Genomic DNA, 26,575 nt, shown 5'->3' on the forward strand with positions numbered 1-26,575 from the left:
ATTGTGATTTCACATTTTTATGTCACTGGATTTTCATGAGAGCTCACACATTAATCAAAGATAACATTCAACCACTAAAATGTTTCTGTCCAGAAATGCAAGCAAATAACTGTGATTTGGCATCTTAATAACATAAGAAAAAATGGGCTTTATATTATTATTTTTTTCTTTTCTTTTGTAAAACAATTACATTGAAAATTAATGGGTAATTATTAAGTAATTATTAAGAGACATAAAAATGTTTTTGGTAATTAGATTGGATGGTGGTCTAATGAATGTGTTAAAGCAAGTTTTGAAATCTTGTTTCATTCCTGAAATGACACACGCTGTGCATGTTTTGTGTTTTAAATAAAAGTGATGTTTTGTTTTCATGGTTGAGCATGTATGTACATGTACAAACAAAACAAAAAGTGTTACACACGTGTAAGCATGCGTGACATTGATTATAAATTATAAATCTGGTCCAGCTGACCGGCCTTTATGTTTCTCAAAACCTGACTGTCACGGGAAAAAACTACAAGTATTGCAAAAACGCAACTCCCTCTAATAACCACTCATTGTGGTGGCAATGCTCCAGAGTTAAGAGCTGCAGGAAGGCTGGGTTATAACACCACATGCAGAAAACAGGAAAAGAAAGGAAAATAGGTTCATCCAACTCCAAAAATAACCTTAAGAACATTTAAGATGTGTTTGACAGCACATCTGAGCCGAAATCAGCAAACTAACATTCAGCAGGATAAATTTGAAGCCTATGTTGTTGGGGTTTTTTTTTTTTCAGATGTATTTATAAATAACACCTTTTCATGTCTCCCACGGGAGGTTTCAGTGCTAATGCTGGAAAAGACTAACAGCAGAATTTATTTCACTGGAAGAATACACATAATATCTTAAAGGCATTCTCAGATAAGATTTCACAACTCTATCTATATATCTGTTTAGGAGTATGGAGCTAAATATATTCAGGATCACGTGTAAATAGTAGTAATGCCTGATTTGCGTCACAGCATCCAGGGTCAAACTTGAAGGTGTCGATTCTTACAGTGAGTGTTACAGTGAGTCACTGGGATAGTTCTGCGTGTGACTGCCAGCCACAGGACAAAGTGCCTGTTTAATATTCCTGAACAGATTTCATTCTTGGACTCAGGATCAACAAGGACTCCTCAGTGTAACAGCTCATAAACAGTGATTTACTTGTTTTTTCACAGGCTGGCACCACATGCTGTGGATACACAAGCGCACACACACAAACATGTATACACTCACATACACAAATGTAAATATTCAAAGTAGGAAAACAGCATGAGCACTTGGCAAGATTTTAAGTCAGTTTTTTTTCTCCTTTAGTTTGCTTTACGGCCAAAACTTTCTCCTGTGCAGGAAAGATGCACTGTAACCTATGTGGGAAAGACACAACCAATTAGTGGCACTTTTGCTGACTCCAGCTTACATGCACCATCAGTCTCTTTGAGTCTTCCTGTGTACACTTATAACCTGCTCAGCTGGGCAGTTTTTCCCCTGCTAGGCCCTCCATCTGCCCGGATTTTTTTAGCGACTGCATGTGCTGTTTACTGCAGCATTACACTCACACAGATAGAGACTGTGGGTTTAAAATTTCTCCAAAGCCTCTTGACAAAATGTTCAATATTGGGCGCAGTTTTCTCCCCTAGCTTATATTTTATAAGAACGGGCACGGAGCCCTTTATCTGGCGTTGCTTGAAAAGACACTTGTGGAATATTTACGCATTTGGGATTTCACTTGGACTCCAAACAAAGACATAAAACGCAGCAAAGACATGCTACTCTTTTTTTTTTTTTAATTTATTTGAATGAGAGCCTGTGCTGCACAGCGCAGGCAGGGGTTAGTCCCCACAGTGCTGCATGATTATGAAACCAGTGCAGTCATGTGATGTCTTCTCTCATCATCATCATGACAAGTTGGAAGTCTGACCTTCCGCCAGCACACAGTTTGCCATGCAGGGATTGAAGATTGCAATACAGCAGCAGTGCACTTGAGGCTACACTAGGGGCGGAGTTTGACCTCTCAAGTCTCAAAACATCACTAATCCGCGTCGGACATTCTGGTACAGGCCATCATCGGCCCCGTTTTACAAAAAAAAAAAGGCGGGGGGACTAATTCCAGTGAAATAACACTGTCCTGCGTTGAGTGCGCTATCAAGCAGGGAAGCAGGGGCTCGGGCTGCCGCTCGTGTGCGTGTCGGAGGGGTTGGGAATGCTGCACAGAGAGTGCGTTACGTGGACCTATCTGCAGTCATTTCTGGGCAGTTTTATTTGCAGGATTCACCGACCAATCGTGGATTGTTTTGGATTTTTTTTTTTTTTTTTTTTTTTTTTTTTTGCGTTGACAGCTGGACCGCTCTGCGCCTTCAGCGGAGAGGAGAGACAACTATCCGATATCCGACTCCTCTTTAAGGTGAGTGTAGAAGAGCGCTTGTTTTCCCACTGCATGAATGCAAGTTGCGGCATATTTATAATACAGTGGCAGACCGGGAGCTGCTCCCTATATACAGTAAAATCTACAGCGTAAGGCTGTGTAACACTGGCAACGTGTCTCCTACTGTGGGAACGTCGAAGCTTTATTTATTTATTTATTTATTGGGGTGGTGGGTGTAGGGTCGGTAGGTTGTTATCGCAGGGAAACACAGGACCAAGGATCAGGTCAACAAATCCCGTTCAATAAAGGAGGATGTATGCCCTCTTTCTGAACCCGACAGCAAAGATGGGCGCTTATGTACACGTATAGGCCTATACAGGCATCACATGGTGTCAGAGAGGGTTGCAACAAACACATGTGGCCACTGAAACGTTAGAATATATGATGACACTGTTGAGTTTGTTACCAACATTGACTTCAGGATGAAATTAATGTCCTGAAATCAACGTTGTTTCAGCATGTATTTCATATTGGCTATGTCACTTTTACAATAGCATTTACCAATAATATACTATTTAAAATAATAACTTATACGCCTGTGTATAGACATGCAAATGAGGGATCTTGCACAAGTCACGATTCATTTATTTGTGTTTTGATTTTTTTTATGTATGTATAGATGTAGCTTTAAAATTAAATGTTATGTCTTTTTAAAATGTACAACCACGGAGTTATTTACTACTTTCCTTCTGTAGCCATTCATTGTAATTTCATACTATATTCATAAGAAATTAAGCTATTCCAGAGACATGAAAGGAGTAAAGTCGGATCATATAAGTAAGATACAAGAAAGTGTCTTTGGATTGTTGTTTATTTTATCTTATATCTGTATTTTATTTCGTGTTTAAGATTAAAAACAATCATAGTTTTTGAGAATTCTATAATAAAATATTTTCTCAGTATTTAAAATATTACACCTTTTTTCCTCCCTCCTCGGTCCTCAGACTTTGTCCAGTAGCATTCAATGTTGGGCAGCACATGGCTGAGGCTGCCTTGTGGCTGACAATGCTTTCCACAAACCGCTCAGGAGGTGCGTGGGGATGAAATGGTTGGAGCCCATGGCCAGACCAACTCACTATCTCCCTCATCCCAACATGTCCAACTGCAGCAAGTCTCCCCCCAACTCTGGAGAAGGTAGTTCACAGGATTCATCTGGCGTCTGACCAAATCAGTCATTTGCATTAGTGATGTAATGAACACTGTATCCAAGATTAACAGAATTTTCAAGCAGGGCCTCCATTACAGTATGCAATAAATATTATTGCTATAGGTATACTGGAGTTTAGCTGCAACTGCATTTAAATGGACAGAAATCTGGGTGGTGGTGTGTTTTGAGTTGACACTAGTTGTTTCTTTTTCAAAGTACTTTTTTTTCATTTACAACACCACCACCAAAAAAATACAATAAAATAAAATATCTATTATAATATATTATATTTAAACCTACTGAGCACCAACTATAAGTACATGGGACAACGGCAGATGAACGAAGTATAAGGAGATAAGAATGTGTATGGTGCTAAATTGATCTAGTATTTTGTTAATTACTGATTACCTATTAAAAAGTATAGCTTAGAGTTGCATCATTACTTGGTAATAAGAACAAAAAGTAAGTCAAAAGTTGATTTGTGTAGAGAGAATAACTTTGGGAAGTTCTAATTTAAAAAGTTATTCTTTTCCTTTAGCTGCAGGCAATAATTCCATGGCATGGGTGAAGATGTTCAAAAAACCTGGAGGAGGCCTGAAGAAATCCTACCAGCCTGGGAGCATGCTGTCCCTCGCACTCACCAAAGGCCTGCTGAATGAGCCCGGCCAGAATAGCTGCTTCTTAAACAGCGCTGTTCAGGTGTGCACCATGTTTTAAATAGGTTTAGATTTCTGGGTAACTCTAACACTCTTTTTTAGATTATGTCCTTGTGTGAACACATGTGTGTGGTTGATTGGACCCCCACAGGTGCTTTGGCAGCTGGACATTTTCAGGAGAAGTCTGAGGCAGCTCTCAGGTCACTTTTGTCTCGGTGATGCCTGCATTTTTTGCGCTTTAAAGGTACATTTAGTGTTAATTCATTAAGTCATTCTTCTTTTTTTTTTTTATTAGTTTTGTCCAGGATTAAATTCTTGTCTGATCATACATGCAATATCTGCATCGCAAACTAATAATTAATTATGCAACTAATTATGTCTTTTTCAGAGTATATTCAGCCAGTTTCAGCAGAGCAGAGAGCGGGTGCTTCCCTCCGACAGCTTGCGTAACGCCCTTGCTGAAACTTTTAAGGATGAGCAACGCTTCCAGCTTGGGCTGATGGATGATGCTGCTGAGTGCTTTGTATGTTGACACCGTGCCTTTTGCTTCACAATCAAAAATAATCTTCAGCTCGCCTTTCCACACTAACTGAGTGTTACAGAGTATTACTGTGTTACTGAAGAAAAGAAAGAAGAAATAGGAACATTAAAAGACTGTACAAATGTTGGTACATGATCACCATAGTTACGTTTCTGAGGAGTATTAAATACACGCTTACGTGAAGTGTTACTCAGTGGTTCTCATTTACTGCGTCAACTTTTGTGTTTACAATTACGCACCTGTGCTGTGTTCTCTGTTTTGATCGTTGCCTCTGTATCTCCTCTCCCACATAATAGGAGAACATCTTGGAGCGAATTCATTTACACATAGTTTCAGACACGGCGACTGATTCATGCTCATCCAAATCTTGCATCACCCATCAGAAGTTTGCAATGATGCTTTATGAGCAAGTGAGTAATCTTGTAAAAAACCACTATGTGTTATTAAAAAAAAACTACACAATAGCGTTGTCTTGTGCAAAAGAAGGGCATAATTTTAAGTTGGTCAGTTTTTTCAATTAATAAATTGAAATAATAAAAAGAGTCATATAGCTGGTTGCTTGTTAGAAATATGCATCTAACACGCTAGACTGTAAACTTGAAACAGTAGAATAATGCACAGCCTTTGTTTTGCAGTTCGTGTGTCGCTGTTGTGGTGCATCTTCAGACCCACACCCATTCACAGAATTAGTACATTATGTCTCCACTACTGCTTTATGGTAAGTACTCGACTGATAAAAAATATTGATATTGGTTGATTAAAAATAAAAAAAAATCAGGCCAAAGCAGTAAACCCAATTTAAATGTCAAAATACTACCAATGCTAAAATAACTATGGTGGTTACTAGTTTTAATCAAGTCATCACATTACAAATCCAAGGCTGGTTATTATCAGCAGGTCTATTGTGGTTTATTGTAGTCACAATTTTTAGTTCAAATATGTGCAAGATTGTTTCTGACTTTTTTCACCTGCACCTGACAAAAAAGAAATTGCAGCGTATTATTATCCTTCAGTGGGCTGGTTTCAGTCATTATGCAAATGTACTGTTTATAAGATTGTGGAAACCTGCAGTCAGCTGAGACTGAAGAAGTCACTTGGATGAGTGACAAAACGTTTCTCCCACAAAACGCTATGTCCAGATGAACAGAATCAACTTTTGGAGATCCAGCGTATTATCTCTAAATTGAAACGTATTTTTTTTCATATGTTTTCAATATTTTGAATTAGTGAGTCTCAGACCTAACCATAATTTCAAATTATTAAGTTGAAATTTAAAGATAATAACCAAAAAGTTTGACTTTGACAGCCAAAAAGAAGCATTTCAGTGGCAGAAACAAACTTCCATCAATTTTTCACACAATCTTAATGATGTGAGAAATCAATAATAGTGTCTTTGCTAGAGTTGGATGTCTCAAGACTGGTCTTGAGACCGGTCTCGAGACCACTTTAACGTGGTCTTGGACTGGTCTTGTCTTGGTCTTGACGTACTTTGGTCTCGGTCTTGTGTTGGTCTCGAATCCCTCGGTCTTGTCTTGGTCTTGCTGTGTCAGATCGACATAGTGGTCGGGAGATTTGGAGTCAACAGTATCCATGACACACAACGTAACGTTTGATAATGTGTCACATGCAAAAGTATCAGCTCTAAGAGCCGTGCTTAGAGAGTGCTTTGTAGTGAATCAGAAGAGTCGACTCCCATTGAGCAAGAGCCGGCTCCTCACTTAATTTCCTTTCGCTGCTCAGCTCTCACACAGTGGCTCAGCTATGCTCCAAGACTAGACTAGACTACAAGTCTAGTCTTTGGACTGGACTTGGCTGTAGCTCAGGCGGCAGAGCAGGTCAGCCACTAATCAGAACGTCGGTGGTTCGATCCCAGGCTGCCTCCTGGCTGCAAAGTCTTAAAATATCTGTAATTTTTAACCTCATAGTTTTTTGTCCTGTTTCAGGCAACCTAAAAATAGTGTTGTCATTGATTAATTTTGTATTTCTTTTTAATGGTAAAAAAGTGGTATCCAGTATTTTGCTGGCTATTGCTATGAAGTTTGAAATTCCAATATTGTAACGACCTCAACATTTTCCAATCCAGTCCAGTGTCACCTACTATGGTTGCTATTGTGATTTCCTTTGTATATTTAACCTTCACTTTGTGTATTAAAAAACAAAACACCTTCATAAACAGTTTAATGGAAAGATATTTTTACATTCTCTTTCTACTCTATGTAAGTATGAGATGTGTGTACATTCATGCAGGATTTGTGAATTTTTAAATTGTTTGCAGAGTCAATTACTCTTTCAGAGATGTATTAGATGCTTTGTTACCTGCTAAATAATTGCACAGTTTGCACAGTTTTGTAATGGAAAAGTGTTTTTATATTTCTTTAAAGGTGTCCAGCGGGGATTTTTAGCTGTAGTCTGTTATTATTATTGGATTTTATCAGTAGGTGTTTCCTGGGCTTTGCACACTTTACCTTACAAAGACAAAAAATAATAAAATGCACAACCTCAATAATAAATAGCATAAATTATTATTATTATCTGCTTAAATACAGAATTTATATCAGATTTATTGTTTGGATCATATTTTCTGATTCACACTTTTTTTTAAATGTTACACATCGAATGGGAACAAAATATTAGTTCATGCATTTTCTGTTTTTGCACCCAGCCAACAGGTTGATCGCATGTTGGGGAAGAGCGAGCGGCTAAGGTCAGACATGTTTGGAGAATTGCTGCAGGCAGCAAACAACACAGGTGACCTCCGAAGCTGCCCGGTATGTTCCATATTTGCTGTCACTTTTCCTTTTCCTCTGGTAATATTTCTTAGAAAATCGGTGGCTCACTACCTTTTCCCTGTTTTGCTATTTAGTAAGAACATCTGTCTGAATTTAACCTTTAGCAAATGCTGATTTGTTTGACGCAGCTATAAATGAATAATTTAGGCATTCAGTTTAACAGTTAGTATGATACTTTAAAATGGACACAAAAATGACTGTTGCAACTGTGCAGAGTACACTCTGTGCTTTCTGCTGCGACACTGCACTTGAAGCGACCGGAAGGAGACGATGCCAGACTAGTGTTAGGATATAAATAGCGGTAAGGGCTTATCCACTGTTTTTCTCTCATCTGTATTTGCTACCGCTGTCTTCTTTTCAGTGTGCATCAGTTAAGGCACAGTGCTGTGTTCCCTTAAACCCGTACTCTTCCCATGCTCTCTGGCTGCTTTATGCCTTTGCAATATTCTGATGATGATATTTAAGTCACTTTAATTCCCTTTCAGTTTATTTCATCTTTTTGTTTATACCTCAAAAAGACACAACCTATGACTCTGACATTTGGGGAAATTTGCTTAAAAGAAGTTAGTAAGAAAAGTTCACGTTTGCTTTTTTTTTATGTGTGTTTCTAACAGTGAGATTGGTTCAGTGAGAGTTATATAAGCAGAACAGCTAGCCTCAATCAAATTGTAAAACAATTCAAAACTTTCAACCACATTGTAAGTGTTTTATTTACACACGGTCATTTCATTGTTTTATTGTGCGTCTTGTTTATTCATTGTTGTCTTGTTTATTTAATGCCTTTATTACTTTGAGTGAAGAACTTTGCCATTTTCCTTACCAGTGTCTGCTTCTTTGTTTTTATTGGTTGTTGTTTTAAAGTATTTTGCAAATTCGGTAAAGTGTTTTATAAATAACTTTATTACAACTTTACAACTTTATCACTAAAAAACTAATTACAAAACATCCAACAGAGTGGGTTTTTCTCAGAGTTAGAAAAGACAGCATATTTGCCTAAACTAGTAGCCCATTAGAAAGGCACATTTCCCATTACTGCATAACTTAAAGGCAAACATAATTTTTTTTTTCAAATAGAAAGATTATATAGTTTTACTGGACTTTACTGGACAATTAAAAATTGCTATGCCCAGTTGTTTTTATCCTTAAATGCATTATTTGTTATGCAGAGTAACTGTGGTCAGAGCATCAAGATCCGTCGCGTCCTAATGAACTGTCCAGAGATTGTGACGATTGGATTTGTATGGGATGCCGAGCAGTCTGATCTTACAGATGATGTTATTAAGTCCCTTAGCCCCCGTTTGAACCTGTGTGGGGTAAGACCAAGTGAAAGGCTGAATGGAGTCACCAGTAACCTGATAACAAATGGAATTCCATTAGATTATTATAGATAAAAAACATTGTACTTTTTGCACTTTTGTCCAGTGTGTTAAAAGACTTGTTACAAATGTACATATCGAAAGATATTTGTCAATTTTATCATTTAATATCATATATATGAAGGTCAGCATGCTGTAATCTTTAAACTGGCCACGGAAGTCACACAAATAACTGATATTTTCATAGGATTTAGAATCTGGCACAAAACCATCAAACTTCAATTTGATCTCTTTCAGCTTTTCAACCGAGTCACTGATGAAAATGCTAAACGGAGTGAGCTACATCTGGTGGGGATGATCTGTTTTGCGAGTAAACATTACTCAGCTTTTGCCTATCACACCAAATCTTCAAAGTGGATGTTTTTCGACGATGCTACTGTGAAAGAGGTTAGGATGTCTGCCATTAATCCGCCTTACCCCTTTTCAAAAGTGTATTACCTACTACTGTGTTACATGCTCTAACTCAGTTATTTTCACCTTTTTTTCAGATTGGGTCCAAATGGAAAGATGTTGCTTCTAAATGTATTAGAGGACATTTCCAGCCGCTTCTTTTATTTTACACCAACCCCGAGGGCAGTCCTGTATCTAATGAAGATGCACCAAGGCAGACCACCATGTGTCCCCGCTACAAAGCCCAAGTAAACGGTGACATGAACGGTAAGACAGCCTTCCACTTATTATAACTTCTCAAAAAACAAAACAAAACACCCAGCTCACCCCTGCAGGCGGTTTATCCTTCAAGCTCGGGTCCTCTACCAGAGGCCTGGGAGCTTGAGGGTCCTGCGCAGTATCTTAGCTGTTCCCAGGACTGCGCTCTTCTGGACAGAGATCTCCGATGTTGTTCCCGGGATCTGCTGGAGCCACTCGCCTAGCTTGGGAGTCACCGCACCTAGTGCTCCGATTACCACGGGGACCACCGTTACCTTCACCCTCCACATCCTCTCGAGCTCTTCTCTGAGCCCTTGGTATTTCTCCAGCTTCTCGTGTTCCTTCTTCCTGATATTGCTGTCATTCGGAACCGCTACATCGATCACTACGGCCGTCTTCTTCTGTTTGTCTACCACCACTATGTCCGGTTGGTTAGCCACCACCATTTTGTCCGTCTGTATCTGGAAGTCCCACAGGATCTTAGCTCGGTCATTCTCCACCACCCTTGGGGGCTCTCCCATTTTGACCTCGGGACTTCCAGGTTATACTCGGCACAGATGTTCCTGTACACTATGCCGGCCACTTGGTTATGGCGTTCCATGTATGCCTTGCCTGCTAGCATCTTGCACCCTGCTGTTATGTGCTGGATTGTCTCTGGGGCATCTTTACACAGCCTGCACCTGGGGTCTTGCCTGGTGTGATAGACCCCAGCCTCTATGGATCTTGTACTCAGAGCTTGTTCTTGTGCTGCCATGATTAGTGCCTCTGTGCTGTCTTTCAGTCCAGCTTTGTCCAGCCACTGGTAGGATTTCTGGATATCAGCCACCTCCTCTATCTGCCGGTGGTACATACCGTGCAGGGGCCTGTCCTTCCATGATGGTTCCTCGTCTCCCTCCTCTTTCTTGGGTTTCTGCTGCCTGAGGTATTCACTGAGCACTCGGTCAGTTGGGGCCATCAAGCTGATCTACAATACGGCAGCAGTGATCAGTGAGATGCTTGGCTACAAGTTGAACAGCCACAAGGGGCAGTACCCTCCATGGAGAAGGAGGCTAGAGGGCAAGATCAAAGTAGCACGGAGGGAGGTTAGCCAACTAACGGAGTTGCAGAAAGGTGCGACAAAGAAGGTGCATAAGAAATACAGCAAGCTGTCCATACCTGAGGCCTTGGAAACTGCCAAGCAAAGACTCACAGCCTTGGCCAGCCGCTTGAGGAGGTACACCAGAGAGATAGAAGGCAGGAGAATAAACCAGCTGTTCCAAAAGAAAGGTGTACTCTCAGTGGCAAGGGAACAATAAGAGAACAGCACCACCAAGGCTGGAGACGGAGCAATACTGGAAGAGCATATGGGAGAAGGACGCAACCCATAACGGCAATGCTCAGTGGCTAGTGGATCTGAGGGCAGACCACAGCGACCTCCCTGAACAGGGTCCAGTAACCATCACAGTGGCAGACATCCAAGAAAGGGTCTCAGTATGAAGAGTTGGACAGCACCAGGGCCCGACATGGTTCACGCCTACTGGCTGAAGAAGCTGACTGCACTCCACGAGCGTCTGGCAGCACAAATGAACCAGCTGCTAGTTAACGAGAGACCGGAATGGCTAACCGAAGGTCGGACGGTCCTGATCCCCAAGGACCCCAAGAAGGGACCGGTCCCCTCCAACTACCGACCAATAACCTGCCTCAGTACTACATGGAAGCTCCTGTCAGGCATCATATCGGCTAAGATGAACAGGCACATGGGTCAATACATGAGCGGGACACAGAAAGGGATTGGCAAGAATACCAGAGGCGCAAAACAGTTACAAGTACCTGGGGATCCCGCAGGGAATGGGAACCATGAAGAGGCCGCTAGAAAGCTGCAACCACCAAGTACCTGCAGAGGGTCAGGCAAGTCCTGAGGAGTCAGCTGAATGGTAAGAACAAGATCCGGGCCATCAACACGTACGCCCTGCCCGTGATCAGGTACCCTGCTGGGGTAATAGGCTGGCCAAAGGAGGAGATAGAAGCCACTGACATAAAGACAAGAAAGCTCCTTACCATGTATGGAGGGTTTCACCCCAAGTCCAGCACCCTGAGGCTGTACGCTAAGCGGAAGGAAGGAGGCCGGGGACTGGTGAGTGTCAGCACCACAGTCCAGGATGAGACAAAAGATAACTTCTCATATATATATATATATATGCGTATATTTAATATATACACACATATATATAAAGGCGATAATCCACAATATATATCAGGTGTGATGTCTTTTTACTGTGAACTATATTTTCCCACTCTAAACATGTTCAACTCTGCCTCAGAAATGCTTGTATTTATGGTTTGAATAGTATAGACCTACTTTCTGTTCATTCCTTCATTTTTCTACATCAAGATCGTTTGGTTATACATTAATGCCAAAAATCTGTTATCCTGCATTTACTAACTTGAGAAAGTAAATAATGTATTAATGATTATTGGATTGTTGGCAAATACTGTCAATAAATCCATGAGATTAAATAATGGCCTACCCCGAGTCAGATTAGGGATAATCTACAGTTAAGTCCTGATTACTACCTGTAATTATTCAAAGCATTAAATGTTTATGTTTTACTTCCTCAAGTGCAAAACTGCTGTTTACATAAAAAGACAAATAAAAGAAAATTCACAGTGAGCAGCACTTCTGTGGGACAAATTGCCCTGTTGATATCAGAGGTCAGAGGACTGTTTCAAGCTAACAGGAAGACATTAGTCGATGAAATAATCACAAATTTCATCCAAGGCAGAAAAGTATCTAAAAATCTAAGAACAGGAGCTCAAGGGTTCAGTTTGCGCAGGCTCACCAAAATTGGACATTTTGCCTGATCTAACGAGTCTTGATTTTGGCTGCAACAGGCTCAGAATTTGATGTAAATGACATGAAAGCAGTGAACCATCATTGTGGTGGTGTAATAGTGTAGGGGATATTATGTGGCACACTTTTTGGACCCCTTAGCACCAAATGTACCCATCACTGTACCTCTTATGGCTACCTCCGCTACATTCCATGTCCCAAAGCTCAAATCACTGAAAACTGTCTTCTTGAACAGTAAATTAAGTTCACTATACTCAAATGGCCTCCACAGTCACCAGATCTCAATCTAGTAAAGCACATGGTGGAACAGGAGATTTATGATAAATGACCATAAAACTTTTTGTGTCTTCAGATTGGACATACAAACTTTCCAAAAAGGAATGGTGGTTTTACTGAAACACTAGTGTGAAAAGAATGAGGTAATATTAGGCAGCTAATATCTGGATGAGTCTTAACTGATTCTTCACACTATAAAATGGGGTATGTGAAATTTCACACATGTGCGCACACATTCACAAACTCAAATGTTCTCTCATATAGCATAGAGTGAAGTTAATTCCCACTCACACAGGAGACAACAATTCATGGCTCTGACTTCTGATTGTGTAAAGATGCCTCCATATCAACTCTATCTGATTAATGTAATAAGTGCCTAATACATGCTGTGGAGTGGGATGCACAGTTTTTTTTTGTATAAACAAGAGGAGAAAGAATAGAAAAATTGTGGGATCCTGACACTTGATGTGATCTGTGTATATTTTAGCATCTTGTATTTTATCAGTGATATTCAAATGCCAGTGTGAGGCTATTTTTTAAAGTAAGGTAACACATATGTAACTCTATAATAGTGGACTCTGGATTATTTAAAAAAAACAATGATTCATGTTATTACGTTTACAAATGCCTTAACTAACTGCAGTAGCTTTCTAACAGACAGCTAACATTAGCGTTCTAAAAGCTACCTGGACATACAGCAAGGAGTAAAATAATCCTCTGACATAGTAATACGTAATAATTTTAGCCAGCTAAAGGAATTTTGTTTCTTTGAATTTTGCTTTAGTTACATAATGTTGGGCTCAGTGTTCTTTTCAGAGTAAGATGCAGTGTGCTCTCTCTGTTAGCTTAGATTACAAAAGTACTGTGTGTTTTTTACTGTGTGCGTATGATTTATCTAAGCAAACCTTACACTTACACAATGAGTTTTGTGCAACAATAGGGTTTAGTGTCCACCAGGCTGCAATCACAGAGATTATCCTTGGCTTGTCCGGGAACTTAAAGTGAAATGAAGCTGCGACATAAGAGAGCATGATAGGGATCAGAATGCTGATCCATTCCAATTTGTCTAGTAGTTTCTTTTCCAAAAAGCCCAGTCTGTTTCAGCATTTGAATTGTCTTTGTGAAAGTATCATCAGGTAAAATTTAACAGTATGACAATAGTATGACAGTGGTGATTTCAGTCAATCACAAATTACAGTTATGGTTTCCGTCAGGGTGATGCCGTTAAACCTCAGGCGGAAAGATTGTCCTCTATGTGCTGGTTTGAACTTGACATGAGGATGATGCCTCTGTTGCACGCAGATTACCACCCACGCCTTGCTCCCTAATCCCCGCTCCTGTGGCCAAACGCACTCATGCCCCTGCTCCACAGTTCTCACTCCTCCCCTGGACATTTCCGACATTTGCCTCCATTAATTTCTAAGCTTGGGGTTTTGGCAATGGCACCTTTCCTGTTTAGATGGATTGTTTTGCTTTAATGTGGAGCCCAGATACTTTGGCATGGGACAGGAGTTTTGTTTTTATGACATTCAAAGTAAGTCGTTGATGCATTTGCTTCACACTCAGATGGCTCAGTTTTTTATTTATTATCCTTTCATTGAATGTAATCATATTTTGCCTGTTGTCCTGTTAATTTGATGTGCAGTTTTTAGGAGTGAGTTTTCAGTCCTGTACAGTACTTTATGCTCATTCAAACTAAAGCAGCAAACCAAGAAATGTTTTGTGGTTTAATGCTTTCGTTACAAATTTGCTCTATCATTTCAAGACACAAGATAAAATTTGCTTTATTAAATTAAACAGCACTTTGCTGCATATACTGTTTAGTATGCTTGGAACAGTCGATGTCCTTCAATGCCAACATTGGGCTGCATGAACAGTATATGACAGTTTACTCACTGCTCTTACTCACCACTTTTGTAACATCCAGCATTGCATACACACAGCATTATGCAATATTTCACCTCATGTTTCAGATAATCCTCACAATATTTCCTTCACTGCCATATAAATATTTGTAGTGTAATAATTGTATTATGTTTTAATGTAGATCTTATAATAAAAGGCAAGGCAAGTTTATTTGTATAGCACTATTCAACAACAAGGTGGTTCAAAGTGCTTTACAGAGACATTAGAAACAAAAACAAATAAAAAGCATGATTTAAAATTGATTAAAACAAGCAAACAAACAAACAAACTAAATAACAAACAAACAAACAAACAAACAAAACAGTATGTAAAATCAAAACAGATAAAATCAGAACAATAGATAAAATCAGTAGTTAAAATGTAAGCTTTGAAGTTTAAGCTTAAAAGTGTGGATTTGGTGCTTTATTCAAATGCAGCTGAGAATAGGTGAGTCTTCAACCTGGATTTAAATAAACTGAGTGTTTCAGCTGATCTGAGGCTTTCTGGGAGTTTGTTCCAGATATAAGCAGCATAAAAGCTGAATGCAGCTTCTCCTTTTTTACTTTTTAAAAAGTAAAAATGAAACCTCTGCTTAAAGCGCAGTACACGTACAAAGAAAGAGACAGTGCTGCAAAAAGCAAAGTAACTAAGAGAAGAGCTGAGTTACAAAAGTAAAAGACAGTGGAAGGTGATCATGCTCATTAAAAAGCCAGATGTTCACAGTTCACATCAGCACTGTTTCTCACAGTGACCCGTTTGCTACAAAAGGCAAAGAAACACCACAGGGTGGGCAGCCATGGCAGCAATTGTGTATTTTACCAAAGTTAATGATGCAGCATATGTTCCTTGTTTTGTCTCTTTCCCCGTTGGCAAGAAGCAACGGCAGAATGGTGCATCTACTGTGTACTTTATATGGACTATGATTTAATAATGAAAGTAGTCCTTCTAACATTTTTCTCATGCAATACCGTTTACTTGATTCATAACTAATTCTTATAAGTATATGGCACAAGAAAAAATGCAAAAGGAGTCACTCTAAGAGTAAATCATAGCCCATGGATGAATTTACAGCCACTAATTGTGCAAACAGATTAACACTGCTGTCTTATCATGAGATTCAGGGTGTAACAAGACCACAAGGCAACCAGTTTTTGTTTAACCAGACAAAGTTTCCAATTGCTGTTGAATAAGTGTTTGCACAGGATTTCACATCTTATGGATCAAAAAATGATATTGAGGTTTTGTGAGATTCATGACTGCTAACTACGTCATGTTGACTTGTCTGCCCACTTTGGACATGTGACAGTCATGATGACGATCATAGATTAAGTGAATAGCCCAGAGGGCTAAATCATGCAGGCCTAAAAACTGGTCCTAGCAACCATGTGTATTTCCTGAGTAATTGGCAAAAACCTCTTTAAGATTGCTTTGGTTACCCATAGTTTGCATTGAGCACACTGACACACCGGCAGATGTTCCCCGGCTACTCTTCGAGCTGCATTGAAACATTTGCTTTCAAAATCAATGTTGCATCTTCTGGAACATGTAGACTGCAGTAGATAAGTAGATTGTGAGTGCTTGCAGACAATGCAGACATTTTCCACAGGCGACTGTAGCCATTTGGTAACAATCAAACCACTGACAAGCAGCACTCTCTTGTGACCAGTTTCACCTAGTAATAGCCGACAAAATCCAGAAACCACTTGCTAACCAGTTCTGGGATTTACACTTTTCTCCCGCTGTCGGTGGTTGTTTTACAACCAATATGGACGTTCGATCAATGTGACCATGATGTCAAATGAGAAACATCTGTAGTCACTGGCCACTGGCTACATCCCCAGCGTCCTGGCAGAAATAAAAAGATAGAGTACATTACTCAAAGTTAGAATGCACATTTGAGTGTGTGCTCTTATTGTCTCTTTGCCAAAATATTTGTGATGCTGGAGAGTTGTGGTTACGTCATACATAATGTTGGTCAAAAGCACAATAATGTCTTTTGTATAGACTGTAGTCTTGAGTTAAAATATATACAAATCTTTAGAGCTTTTCATTTTACTTGTTATTTCTTTCTTTCTTTCTTTTCTTAAATTTGGGCCATGGGAACTAACCCTGCTAAAGGTAGTTTATGGCTCAAAGTAAATATTTAGCACTCATTTAGTTGTTCGAGAGCCAGAAATATTCCAAATTCTTTGTCAAAAACAGTATAATTTCTGTGTTGTAGAGAAACCACAGTCCTGTCATTTGATTAATTTATTTTCCCCAACAGTAAAACATCCTCTTGGCAGTCCTAACAAATTTCAGGAAACTTTCATGGAGAATTTGCAGAGGCCAGGTGAAACATCAAAAAAAGACAGAGGTCATCGAAGAACTGAACCATCACAAAACAAAGGTAGAGGGCTGTGTGCATATAGCACATGTTCTCTAGTTATAAGGGTAGCAGTGTAAATCTGGGAGGAGAAAGACAAATTTGCAGACTGCATGGGCTCTACATGCGATATTCTGCAAATAATCTGTGTTCACTGTTCTTAGATATGACGCATGCAAGACCTTCATCTCCACCAGAGAATGGTCCAGGGCCTCCTGTGGAAAAATCAAAAAGCTATCCACGTAATGAGAAGCCGTCAAACCATTCAAGCAGAGGATCTCAGGAGCCACATGGACAGTCCTTTAGTGCACAGAGTGGTGGACATAGTCGGAAAACTAATAATTTCCCAGGTCACAATGACCAGGATGGCACCCATGACCAATGGGAAAAAGGTGGGAGTGGAGGAAGTCGCAATAAGTCTAAGTGTACTTGGAGACCTATTCGGGAGGTGTTAAATGTGGACACGGTATTGAATGAACTAGAGCAGCGGCGTCAGCAGCAACATGACAGCCCGCGGTGTAGTAAGCCTCAATCACACGAGAGGGTGCACCCAGAACAAAACCGAGATCGCGAGCGGGAATATGTCAGAACCAGAGAGGATCGGAAACAGAAATGTTTAATGACGATTTATGAGGACGAGCAGCGGCTTGAGACTGAGAGCCACAGCTCTGTAGAGTCAGAAAGCCGAGCAAATTACCAGAGGGGCAGCAAACTAAAGGGGGGCCCAAAGACTCTTCTACGTAGTGATACCTGGACCATTCAAAGGACAGAGTCTGGCTATGAGAGCAGTGATAGACTCAGCAGTGGCTCCACCAATCCTGATTCTCCTGGGGTCGATGGCTTTGCTGTTAAAGACCAGAGATCAACAGCGGAGGTACCGCTGCAAAGGTAAGACTCAGCTGATGACTATGATACTGTCATTTTAATTTTACCTGCGGCAAATCGCCAGCATGCTGTGTTCATAAATAGTTTATTTAATAGGCAACATCATAAGATCTCTAGAAATAGAGTAAGATTTAAGTGAATCTTTTGTTATGAATTTTCTCATTAAAATAGTACATGTGACAAAAGGACATTTTGATGACCCAGAACACTTTGGCCCAGAAATCACATTTTCAGATATCTTTTTCTAAAAGCACCAATAAGCCTGTGTTAACAATGACAAAAAGTAGTTTTGTATATGTTCAAAATGTATTTTAAGGCCTATCTTTTCCTGGAAAACCAAAAGAGGTTTATGACTCATCCTGCACTGTGAAATGTGTACTATGTGTGAACCTAAGAAGACAATTTCTTCTTGATTCAGCTCGTTACCATGGCATTAATACACTATGGATAAAAACCTTCATTAATAAACATGTTGAGAATATGTCAAGTTCTTGTCAATGACAATAACTAGCATTTCTATTTGCGTTACAATGTAAACAGAAAAAAACAAACAAACTTGTGTTGTCCATCTTTTTAGCTTATGTGTTTTAAAAATGCTGCTCTGCACATTTTAGTTTCATAGTCACGTGCACTCTTGTTTTCCTTTTGCGACTATGGTTATTTTAAGAGAGCTGGATATATTCTGCCACTTGCTAATTTTTTCCACTTATCCACTGGTCACGTTTTGTGTTGTGGACAAAAAAGCTTTTTCTCCATAGACTGAGATGGACTCCGCTCACTGCAGTGTACCTGGACTGAGTCCAGCTGGAGTAGGTCTGGCTAAATCCATTTGGATCCACAGTGAGCGCCATAATTATAAAAGGGACACCTTAAAAACCTTTGATAGGACACAGGATATTTTTCCATTATTTTTTTTATTCTCTGACATTTTATATTTATAAAAGTTTCCCAGAAGCTAAAAAAGGGAAGTTTATTTTAATACTCTATTCCCATGTACACTTTAAAGGGTGAGTGTGTGGAGGACGCCAGCAGCAGACACAGAAATGCACATATATCTACAATACATAAGCAGACCTGGAAGCTATAAAACAGTTTTGGCTGTATATTTAACAAGGAATTATTAATCACTGAAAGCCATCTTTGAGTGGTTTTCAGTCTAAATCTTGTTCAGATGGCACTTTTCATTACTCAGTATGTTTTGATTGGTTGTTTTGTGTGTGTGTGGAGAAGCAGTCACACTGTGAGAATTTGGTCCTAAATTTGTTTGTGTTCACCAAGGCTCCAAATCACCCATCAGTTAATGACTTTATTTGACATGAATATTGATTGTTTAAAGGTCACATTCAACCCAAAATTGAATGGTTAAAAAGGACTTTAAAGTTTAAAAAGAAATGCATGTGTAAATGCTCTCTAAATTTGCAGTCTGTACACGGAGATATTAAAATATGAACGTGCCTCATGCAAGTAAAAGCAAACTATTAAAATACTTGTATTTAAGTATGTAATTATATTGAGTAAAAGGTATTTAAGGTAGGAAATCATCTGTTTTTTGTAAATTAATATTATGAAAAATTTAATAAAATTTCTCCATAATTGTTCAATTTGCAGTTTGTAAGTCTTTGTCAGTGAGTGTGGTTTATAAACAGAGAGTACCGATACACACAGGTACATTTTAGGGAGGATTCATAATATAATAAGCACCTTTAGGAATAATAATTATTTAATAAAAACTGCATTTTTTTACAGCCTATTGAGTACTGCATTTAGTCACTATCATATTACAAAGGTATCCTTGAAATATCATGAATGTTATTGATGATGGTACTCATCAAAGCATTATTTTTGTAATGGTCTGAAGGAATGTAGCAATTAATAATCAGTTTTAACTTGGTAATAACGATAGATATTTTCAGTGGTTGGTTATTTACCTTAGATGTCTTTTGAAAATAAAAACACTTTAAATGAAAGAGTACCATGGACTACTACTGTTTTCAGCCTTTTTATGCACATTTTTGTCATTTTGTAGAACAATATATGGTATAGCTAGAGAACTACATGAAAGTTTGAATGTAATGTAAGAATTAAAAGCAATCACGTTTTTATAGGCTCTGCAATATATTGGGTCAACTAGACAAGATTCAAAACAACTGTTATACAGTCAATTCCATCTAAAGTCAATTCTAGTCATTAGAGTCTCAGTAGACCTTGAATATGTCTTTGGTGCTGCCATACTACTGGTATTATCTGGATTGATGTGCAGTATTTATTGCCAGAAAAAGAGTAAAAGTTTGATGCTTCAGGGTTTTTTTTATGCTGGCTCTGTATTACACTTGGAAACACACTCAGTTGCTGTCTTTTATTTTCAGCCAGCAGCACCAAAAAGGAGGCGATGCAAAATCTAGTATAATGTCCTCACCTCCACACAATGGTAAGTTCCACGATTTTAAAGGCTTCCTGAGGTTTTCGTGGCACAGTAAAATAATTAGCTGGTAATAAATGTAGTGTGTGGCGTAATTGTAACCTGCTATTAGTAATTTTCAGTTTTTGGTAAAATGTTAACATGCATGTACTTGTATGTAACAGCCTTATTCTATGTAACAAGTCCACTTTATATAACAGGTATGCATGGAAACATACGTTGTGGGTGGATGTAATTATCCCTCCATAAACAAAGTCATATCTGCTTTAAAAACATGATGTGGATGTTTTAAATGTAGATTTTGCCATAAAAGAAGCAAAAAAAGGATAAGATGTAAAAAAAAAAAAAAATTAAAGTAATATAATGTGACATTTGAAACAGGACTTTGGTCTCAGTTATATGTTTTAAAATATTTGCAATACTTACATGAAAAGATTTACAAGGAAAAAAGAAACTTAGATTAGATCTTTCAAAAGTTCATCTTTCTTTCTTTCTTTCTTTCTTTCTTTCTTTCTTTCTTTCTTTCTTTCTTTCTTTCTTTCTTTCTTTCTTTCTTTCTTTCTTCAACCTGTCTTGTATAGGCTATGTTGAGTTTGGACTGGCTTATTTAACCTCTTCACCCAGTCAGTCCTGCACAGGCATTAATCTGATGATAATCCCACAAAGCTTGTTCAGATAGCACAGCTGGACGTGGCTGCCGGCATTGTCATAAATATCTTTCTGTTGCATTCTGTACTTAGGAGTGTGCTGCACTCAATACTTCAAGGCTATGTGCATTCAGAGCCAGTGTTTCCAACCAACAGCTAGAGCTTTTATCCTTGCATGGACCTCTCCAGGGCAACAGCAAAGAAAAAAATAACACATCTATTTTTAAAGGGAAGGAATTCAGCACCACACTGCCTCTTGCTGCGCTGGTGCATGGAGGGAGCTTGCTGACTGATTCATCCAGCTGTGTGAAAGTCTTGTGAGATTAACTTGCTGCTGCTGCCACCTTGTGTCCTGAGAGGGCAACAGCCTTGATGTCAGACAGATGATTTTCTCCCAGCTGCCTTCTTAGTTTAGACTTTTGATTAGCCTGTGATTTTCCATGTCTTAATATTTGTTTTGCTCTTCTTGTGTAATAATAGTAATAATAAACCTTATAAAAAGATGGATTTATCTTTTTTGGATGTTTCCTGTTTTATTCAGTTTACTGCTTTGTTTTGATCCTGTTTTTTGTTTTGTTTTGTTTTGTTTTATAGGCAAACATCAACCCAAACCTCAGGGAAAGAACCATGATCAAGTTTCACATTCACATCAAAAGAGCAGTCCATGTTCGAGGTTGTTTCTTGTTGTTTCTCTTGAATTACATAAAAATGGCTTTAGTTTTTAAAAAATAGTTCAAGTTGATGGACTTAATCCACCTGTATATATAGGGATGACTTGCACTGTGGTTATAGTGTGTAATGGGTCATATTGGATAAATTAACAAATCGCATAATTAGTATAAACTGAGAACACAGACAGAGAGCTAAATGAAATGGAAGAGGAGACCTAAAGGATGGAGCCAGAAAGTCAACACTGCGATTCTAAAACTCAGTTTACCTCTGGAAACTTGTTATGTTCCTACAATCAATGCCCTCCACATCAAAAATAGATGTGTGCATAACTACTAGAAGAGATTATTTTGCAGCACTGCTGTCATGGAAACTTTAGTTTCTCCTCCCCAAACTTCAGCTGACAAAAAAAGCAAACCAGACCAGATGCTGAGCTTCCTTCCTGAACATTTCTGGACATTTCATTCATTGAAAATCAGTGATACCTGAGAAAAAGTACAGTTGTATAATATATCTTTAAAAAAATACATGTGACATGTCAGAGTAGTTTGGATTACGGTGATTAGGCCAGCCAGCAAGTTGTAGATCTTGGATGTTTGAAAAGTTGTCGGAAACTTGCGCTGCTTCAGTTTGCACCCCAAAATGTGTTGTTTTGCATAAATCCAAGTTATTACACTGAAATGTAATATAGCAATAATATATAGCAAAATGCTTTAAGACAATATACATGAATTTTAAGTTTTTACATCTTAATTAATTTCCTCTTTTTCTGTAGACGGAAATCAAAGTACACCTCTAGTACCTCCAGAAAAGCAGGGTCTTCTGAGAGGATCTCGTCTGGCTCGGACAGCAGGCAGAGTGAGCAGCAGGAGATGACAAACTGTAGAGGGCACACTGGAGAAAGTACAAACCTGAGGCACATTACAAAAACCAGCAGCTCAGAATGGAACAGCTCTGATGATCTTGCTCTCTCTGAGCCAGAGGATAGAGAAAGCACTTACCTCTCCAGTAACAGCGAGGCCACAGCCTCTGATTCTCAGTGTCCCCATATAAGCCTGCCATACCACCCTCCCAGCAATGTGATGGCAGAACCTCTTCAACTGAACAGCCAGCGTCAGCTTGGTACAACAGGGTTGCCTCACCTTCGACCCAGCCAACGGACTCCTCACCAAGGGGAAACAGGCCACCCAGTGTTTCGTCCCAGGATGCTCCAAGAACCTTTTCCATCAAGTCCTCGTCTTTCGTCTACATCTTACGTCAGTCCTCACAGAAAGCCCGACATGTCGGGCCTCCGAACCTTCTCAGATGCAAGCTCCAAGTCAGGGTCTGACCCAGAAAGGAGTACCCCATCATCGTGTGAAAGCGAGGAAAGAGCAGCTGGATGCAGGATGGAACAGGCAGTGCCTGCTCAAGAGGTTTCTCTGACAACATACTTCAATGTGGATAATTGCATGACGGAAACATACCGTCTCAAGTACCACAACCAGAGGCCTCTTGTCCTCTCTGCCACGGTGCCACGGACAACGGTTGCAAGTGAGCGGAGAGATAACAGTGATACACATTCACAAGATGTGCCAAAAGCCAGACCGGAAACAAGTAAGCCTCCAAACAAAACCAGTAAGTTACTGGAAAGGACAAAATGACAATATCGTATTGTTTTCTTTGTTGCTGTGTCAGTGACACGTGACTGTTGTAAAAACAAGGTTTTTTTTTTAAAGGAAACTCTTTTTTTTTCCTTCACAGGCCATAATAGCAATAAACCCACTGCAAAATGGAACCCAGTGACAGCCAAAGGACTGGATGAACGTGGTTTTTTATGAGTGTAACTTGGTAAGTTTTGTTTACATGGATGGGCAGTATTAACTGGATGCCAAAGAGTTTACAGAATGGAAATATGTCAGGAAGCCACGGCACCTCCAAACCGAGAGGAACTTATTTATGCAAGCCTGTCACATAAATAAAACATATTTCTAAATGCTGTTGTGTATGACTTGACGGATTATCAACGTTCACGTGTATCTTCATTTGTTTTGTAGCGTTGCTGCACGAAGATTTCGTTTCAACAAAACCCTGTTTTCAGTTTGCACTAAGAAGTTTTTTTAGGGTTAGATCGTTCTTTTTTATCACCGTATGTCTGTTTTAAAATATTTGTATTTTAGTGCACATATTTTATTTGTGCACTAGTGCTGCAGAAATTAAACTATACAAATATATTTAGGGTAAGGCAAAAGAGATTAAGGTGAATCACAGATGATGTGCTGTGGTCTGTATGGTAAAAGAATTGAGTGTGATCACAAATAAGAGCATGCTATCATGAAAAGATATGCTAAAGATACATTATCTGATTATGATGTCATTCTACACAACATAATAACATCAAAGGTTGGCCTCATCGATAGCAGGTTAAAGGCAGTTAATCTAATTACCCCTGTCAAAGGAGTAAGATCGGAAAAGTATTCATGATTTCTGAGCACCTTACGAGTTTTATGCACATTTTGGAGGCTTTAGGTCACCAGAGGACAGACGCTGTAACAGTGAGTCTTATTTATTTACTGAGGTGTTCTAAGTGTTATCAGTTATCAGTTATTTTACAACATTATTCTGTTAATGAATGACTGTGGGCTGCCCCATACCAGTCAGTCTTTTGATGTAAAAAAAAGAAAAAAAGAAAAAAAGTGTACTGGAAAAGATGATCGATTGTTCATTTACTTGAGAAAACCACCCCCAGTAAAGGTCAATTTTATGTCATCCTTGAAAAAAAAATGTGTAACTTGTTTTATTGGTTGGTTTTATTGGCAATGTCACAGGGCAGCCTTCAGGCTATTTAGTAACCACCGTACACAGTCGTGCAACCTTTTTGTGTTTTCTTGTCTTCAGTGCTGATTCTTGTAACCTTTTTTTTGTAATTCCCAGTGATGTCAAAACCATTTTTCCCCAGTCTTCCTCTTAAAGTAGGCAGATTTAAATGCAGGTCTGTATTTCCAGGTATTTTCATAATAATGCCAATGTAATTGATATAACTGACATAACTATTAACCATACTACTTAACATAACACACAAGTATCCTTGTTCATAGTAAGACTAATATTCTGAAACCTGCATGTGGCCTTTACAGAGTCATACTAGCTGTTTGTACAGCCTGAGCATGAGCATGATAATCCTGGACTGACTCCAGCAAACATAACATTCTGTTTGATTTTATTCAATTGTAATAAAACAAAGTCATCAAATAGCTATCTGTAACCTTTTAAACACTTGAATGTTCTCTTGCTCACACTAGAATACATAATATTATGTTATGCTTACATTTTTGAATCTAAATGTATAATGCAAACAATGTGTTGGAAAACAAACTGTCTGAGACATACTATGCATTCACTTTAAAAAACTAATTACTTTAAGAGCAGGTTTTGGTGTTTTTAGATCCTTTTTTTTTATATGCACATTTTTCAAATCTCAATATATATATATTTTTTTCAACTCACTAGATTGCCAAGTCTCTTTATAACCATCATGCCATATACACATATTTTTTTTCACCTTACATTTTTATCACATCAACCTTTGTCCAGGTATTTACTCCTACTGAACACATTTAGCTGTGTATGTATGCCCTGTTTGACCTGACAGACATTTGAAATTTGTGTTGGTCATTTCGTTTTTTTTTTGGGTGTTTCTACTTGTATTTGTCATGGTTTGCTTACACTGTTTAAATATAAGAAAAACAAGACTTGGACTTCACAGGCAGTCCAGTCTATCGCTCACTGATACAGTACACGATGATATACACTAGACTGCCTTTAAACAACTTGATTGTGCTGTAGTAATTATAAATCCCTGCTATTTTTAAGACTTCCTATATATTTAATGGAAAAAGTAACTAAATAACTAAATTACCGATAAACTGAAGCTCAGTCCACGAATAATAACCAGATTACCTTAACGTTGATTCACATGTGAAGTGTTTTTTCTTCATAATGATTGTGGTTTTTTTTTTTTTTTCCTTCATCTTAAAAAACTCTTCTCTTTTCCTCACAAGTTTAATTTTACATTCTGAACATTGTGTCTTCAGTTGTATCAACAGTGCCTTGACACTTTCAGTGAATTCATTTTTTGTTGTTGTTTTGTTCTTTGTTGGTGAACCACATTTAGAGAATAAAAATGATGAATGAAGGGAAATAGACGATGTTGCGATTAAATTTGGAGCAGGCAATGCTACCGGTGACGTATTTGACACTCCTGTATGTGAAAATGTTATTTATAGGTTGGATTGGGGTTCTTAGTGGCTCCTTCAGGCTTCGATGCAACAATCACAGCTGCAGGCAGCAAACTCAGCAGTTCAAAAACTATTCCCTCTGTTAAACTAACAGTACCTAATCCAATTGTGCAAATACGATTATGTCTTGCATTCACAGTTTGTAGTCTTCAGTTAAAGTTTGAATTTGCTCTCGAGGCCTGCTTGATGAGACTGGTTTTCTCCTGTGTCACTTAAAGTCACAGTTGGCATTGCATCAATCTGTTTCTTTTATTTCGGGCTACCCGTACAGTGGAGCAACCTAATTACGCTATAAAACCACAAAACAAAAGAAAGCTTTCTGCATGATCTTATCATGTCACTGATCTTATCAGTTATAAGAAGTTATAAGATGACGATGCCTGATAAGTAGCCTCGGGATGCCTCCCTGAATCCTGCCGTCTGCTTGGTTTTGGTCCTGTGCATTTGGTCTGCTGAGTTGATTTATTGACATTACAGTAAATGCTTCATGTCAGTTTAAAGAAACATGTGAAACCTGTCTACACTTTATATTTTTGTAGATAATATATATTTATTTTTATTCATTGTTGAATAAAGTTTCAATTATTGTATCACTACTAAATTAGCCACTTGACCGTGTGTTTGTGTGTGTGTGTGTTTAACTTTGCATGAGCTTCCACAGAATATTATTTGATGAAAAGCAGAGGAAACAAG

At 38.7% G+C, this 26,575-nt stretch overlaps 1 protein-coding gene across 5 annotated transcripts; it reads left to right on the forward strand.

The window, feature by feature from the left end:
- Positions 1-1,898: 1,898 nt before the first annotated feature.
- On the forward strand, positions 1,899-26,478 carry usp53b (ubiquitin specific peptidase 53b). Of its 5 annotated transcripts, none has more exons than XM_042228510.1 (18): positions 1,900-2,431; positions 3,397-3,586; positions 4,138-4,298; positions 4,407-4,499; positions 4,644-4,778; positions 5,093-5,206; positions 5,432-5,514; positions 7,459-7,564; positions 8,752-8,898; positions 9,199-9,348; positions 9,450-9,618; positions 16,887-17,009; positions 17,150-17,873; positions 20,237-20,298; positions 21,531-21,609; positions 22,381-23,222; positions 23,349-23,435; positions 23,642-26,478. In XM_042228510.1, exons 2-17 carry the CDS (start codon positions 3,493-3,495, stop codon positions 23,423-23,425), a joined length of 3,159 nt encoding a protein of 1,052 aa, XP_042084444.1. In that variant the 5' UTR covers positions 1,900-2,431; positions 3,397-3,492; the 3' UTR covers positions 23,426-23,435; positions 23,642-26,478. The 5 variants fall into 5 exon arrangements, with proteins under 5 accessions (XP_014195464.1, XP_042084444.1, XP_042084445.1 ...); XM_042228511.1 differs by having other exon boundaries at positions 22,381-23,201; XM_014339977.2 differs by having other exon boundaries at positions 23,349-26,478.
- The last annotated feature ends 97 nt before the right edge of the window (positions 26,479-26,575 follow it).

The sequence above is a fragment of the Haplochromis burtoni genome, unplaced genomic scaffold (assembly GCF_018398535.1).
Source record: "Haplochromis burtoni strain Fernald_Lab_line unplaced genomic scaffold, NCSU_Asbu1 Contig_328, whole genome shotgun sequence".
NCBI classification, from domain to species: domain Eukaryota; kingdom Metazoa; phylum Chordata; class Actinopteri; order Cichliformes; family Cichlidae; genus Haplochromis; species Haplochromis burtoni.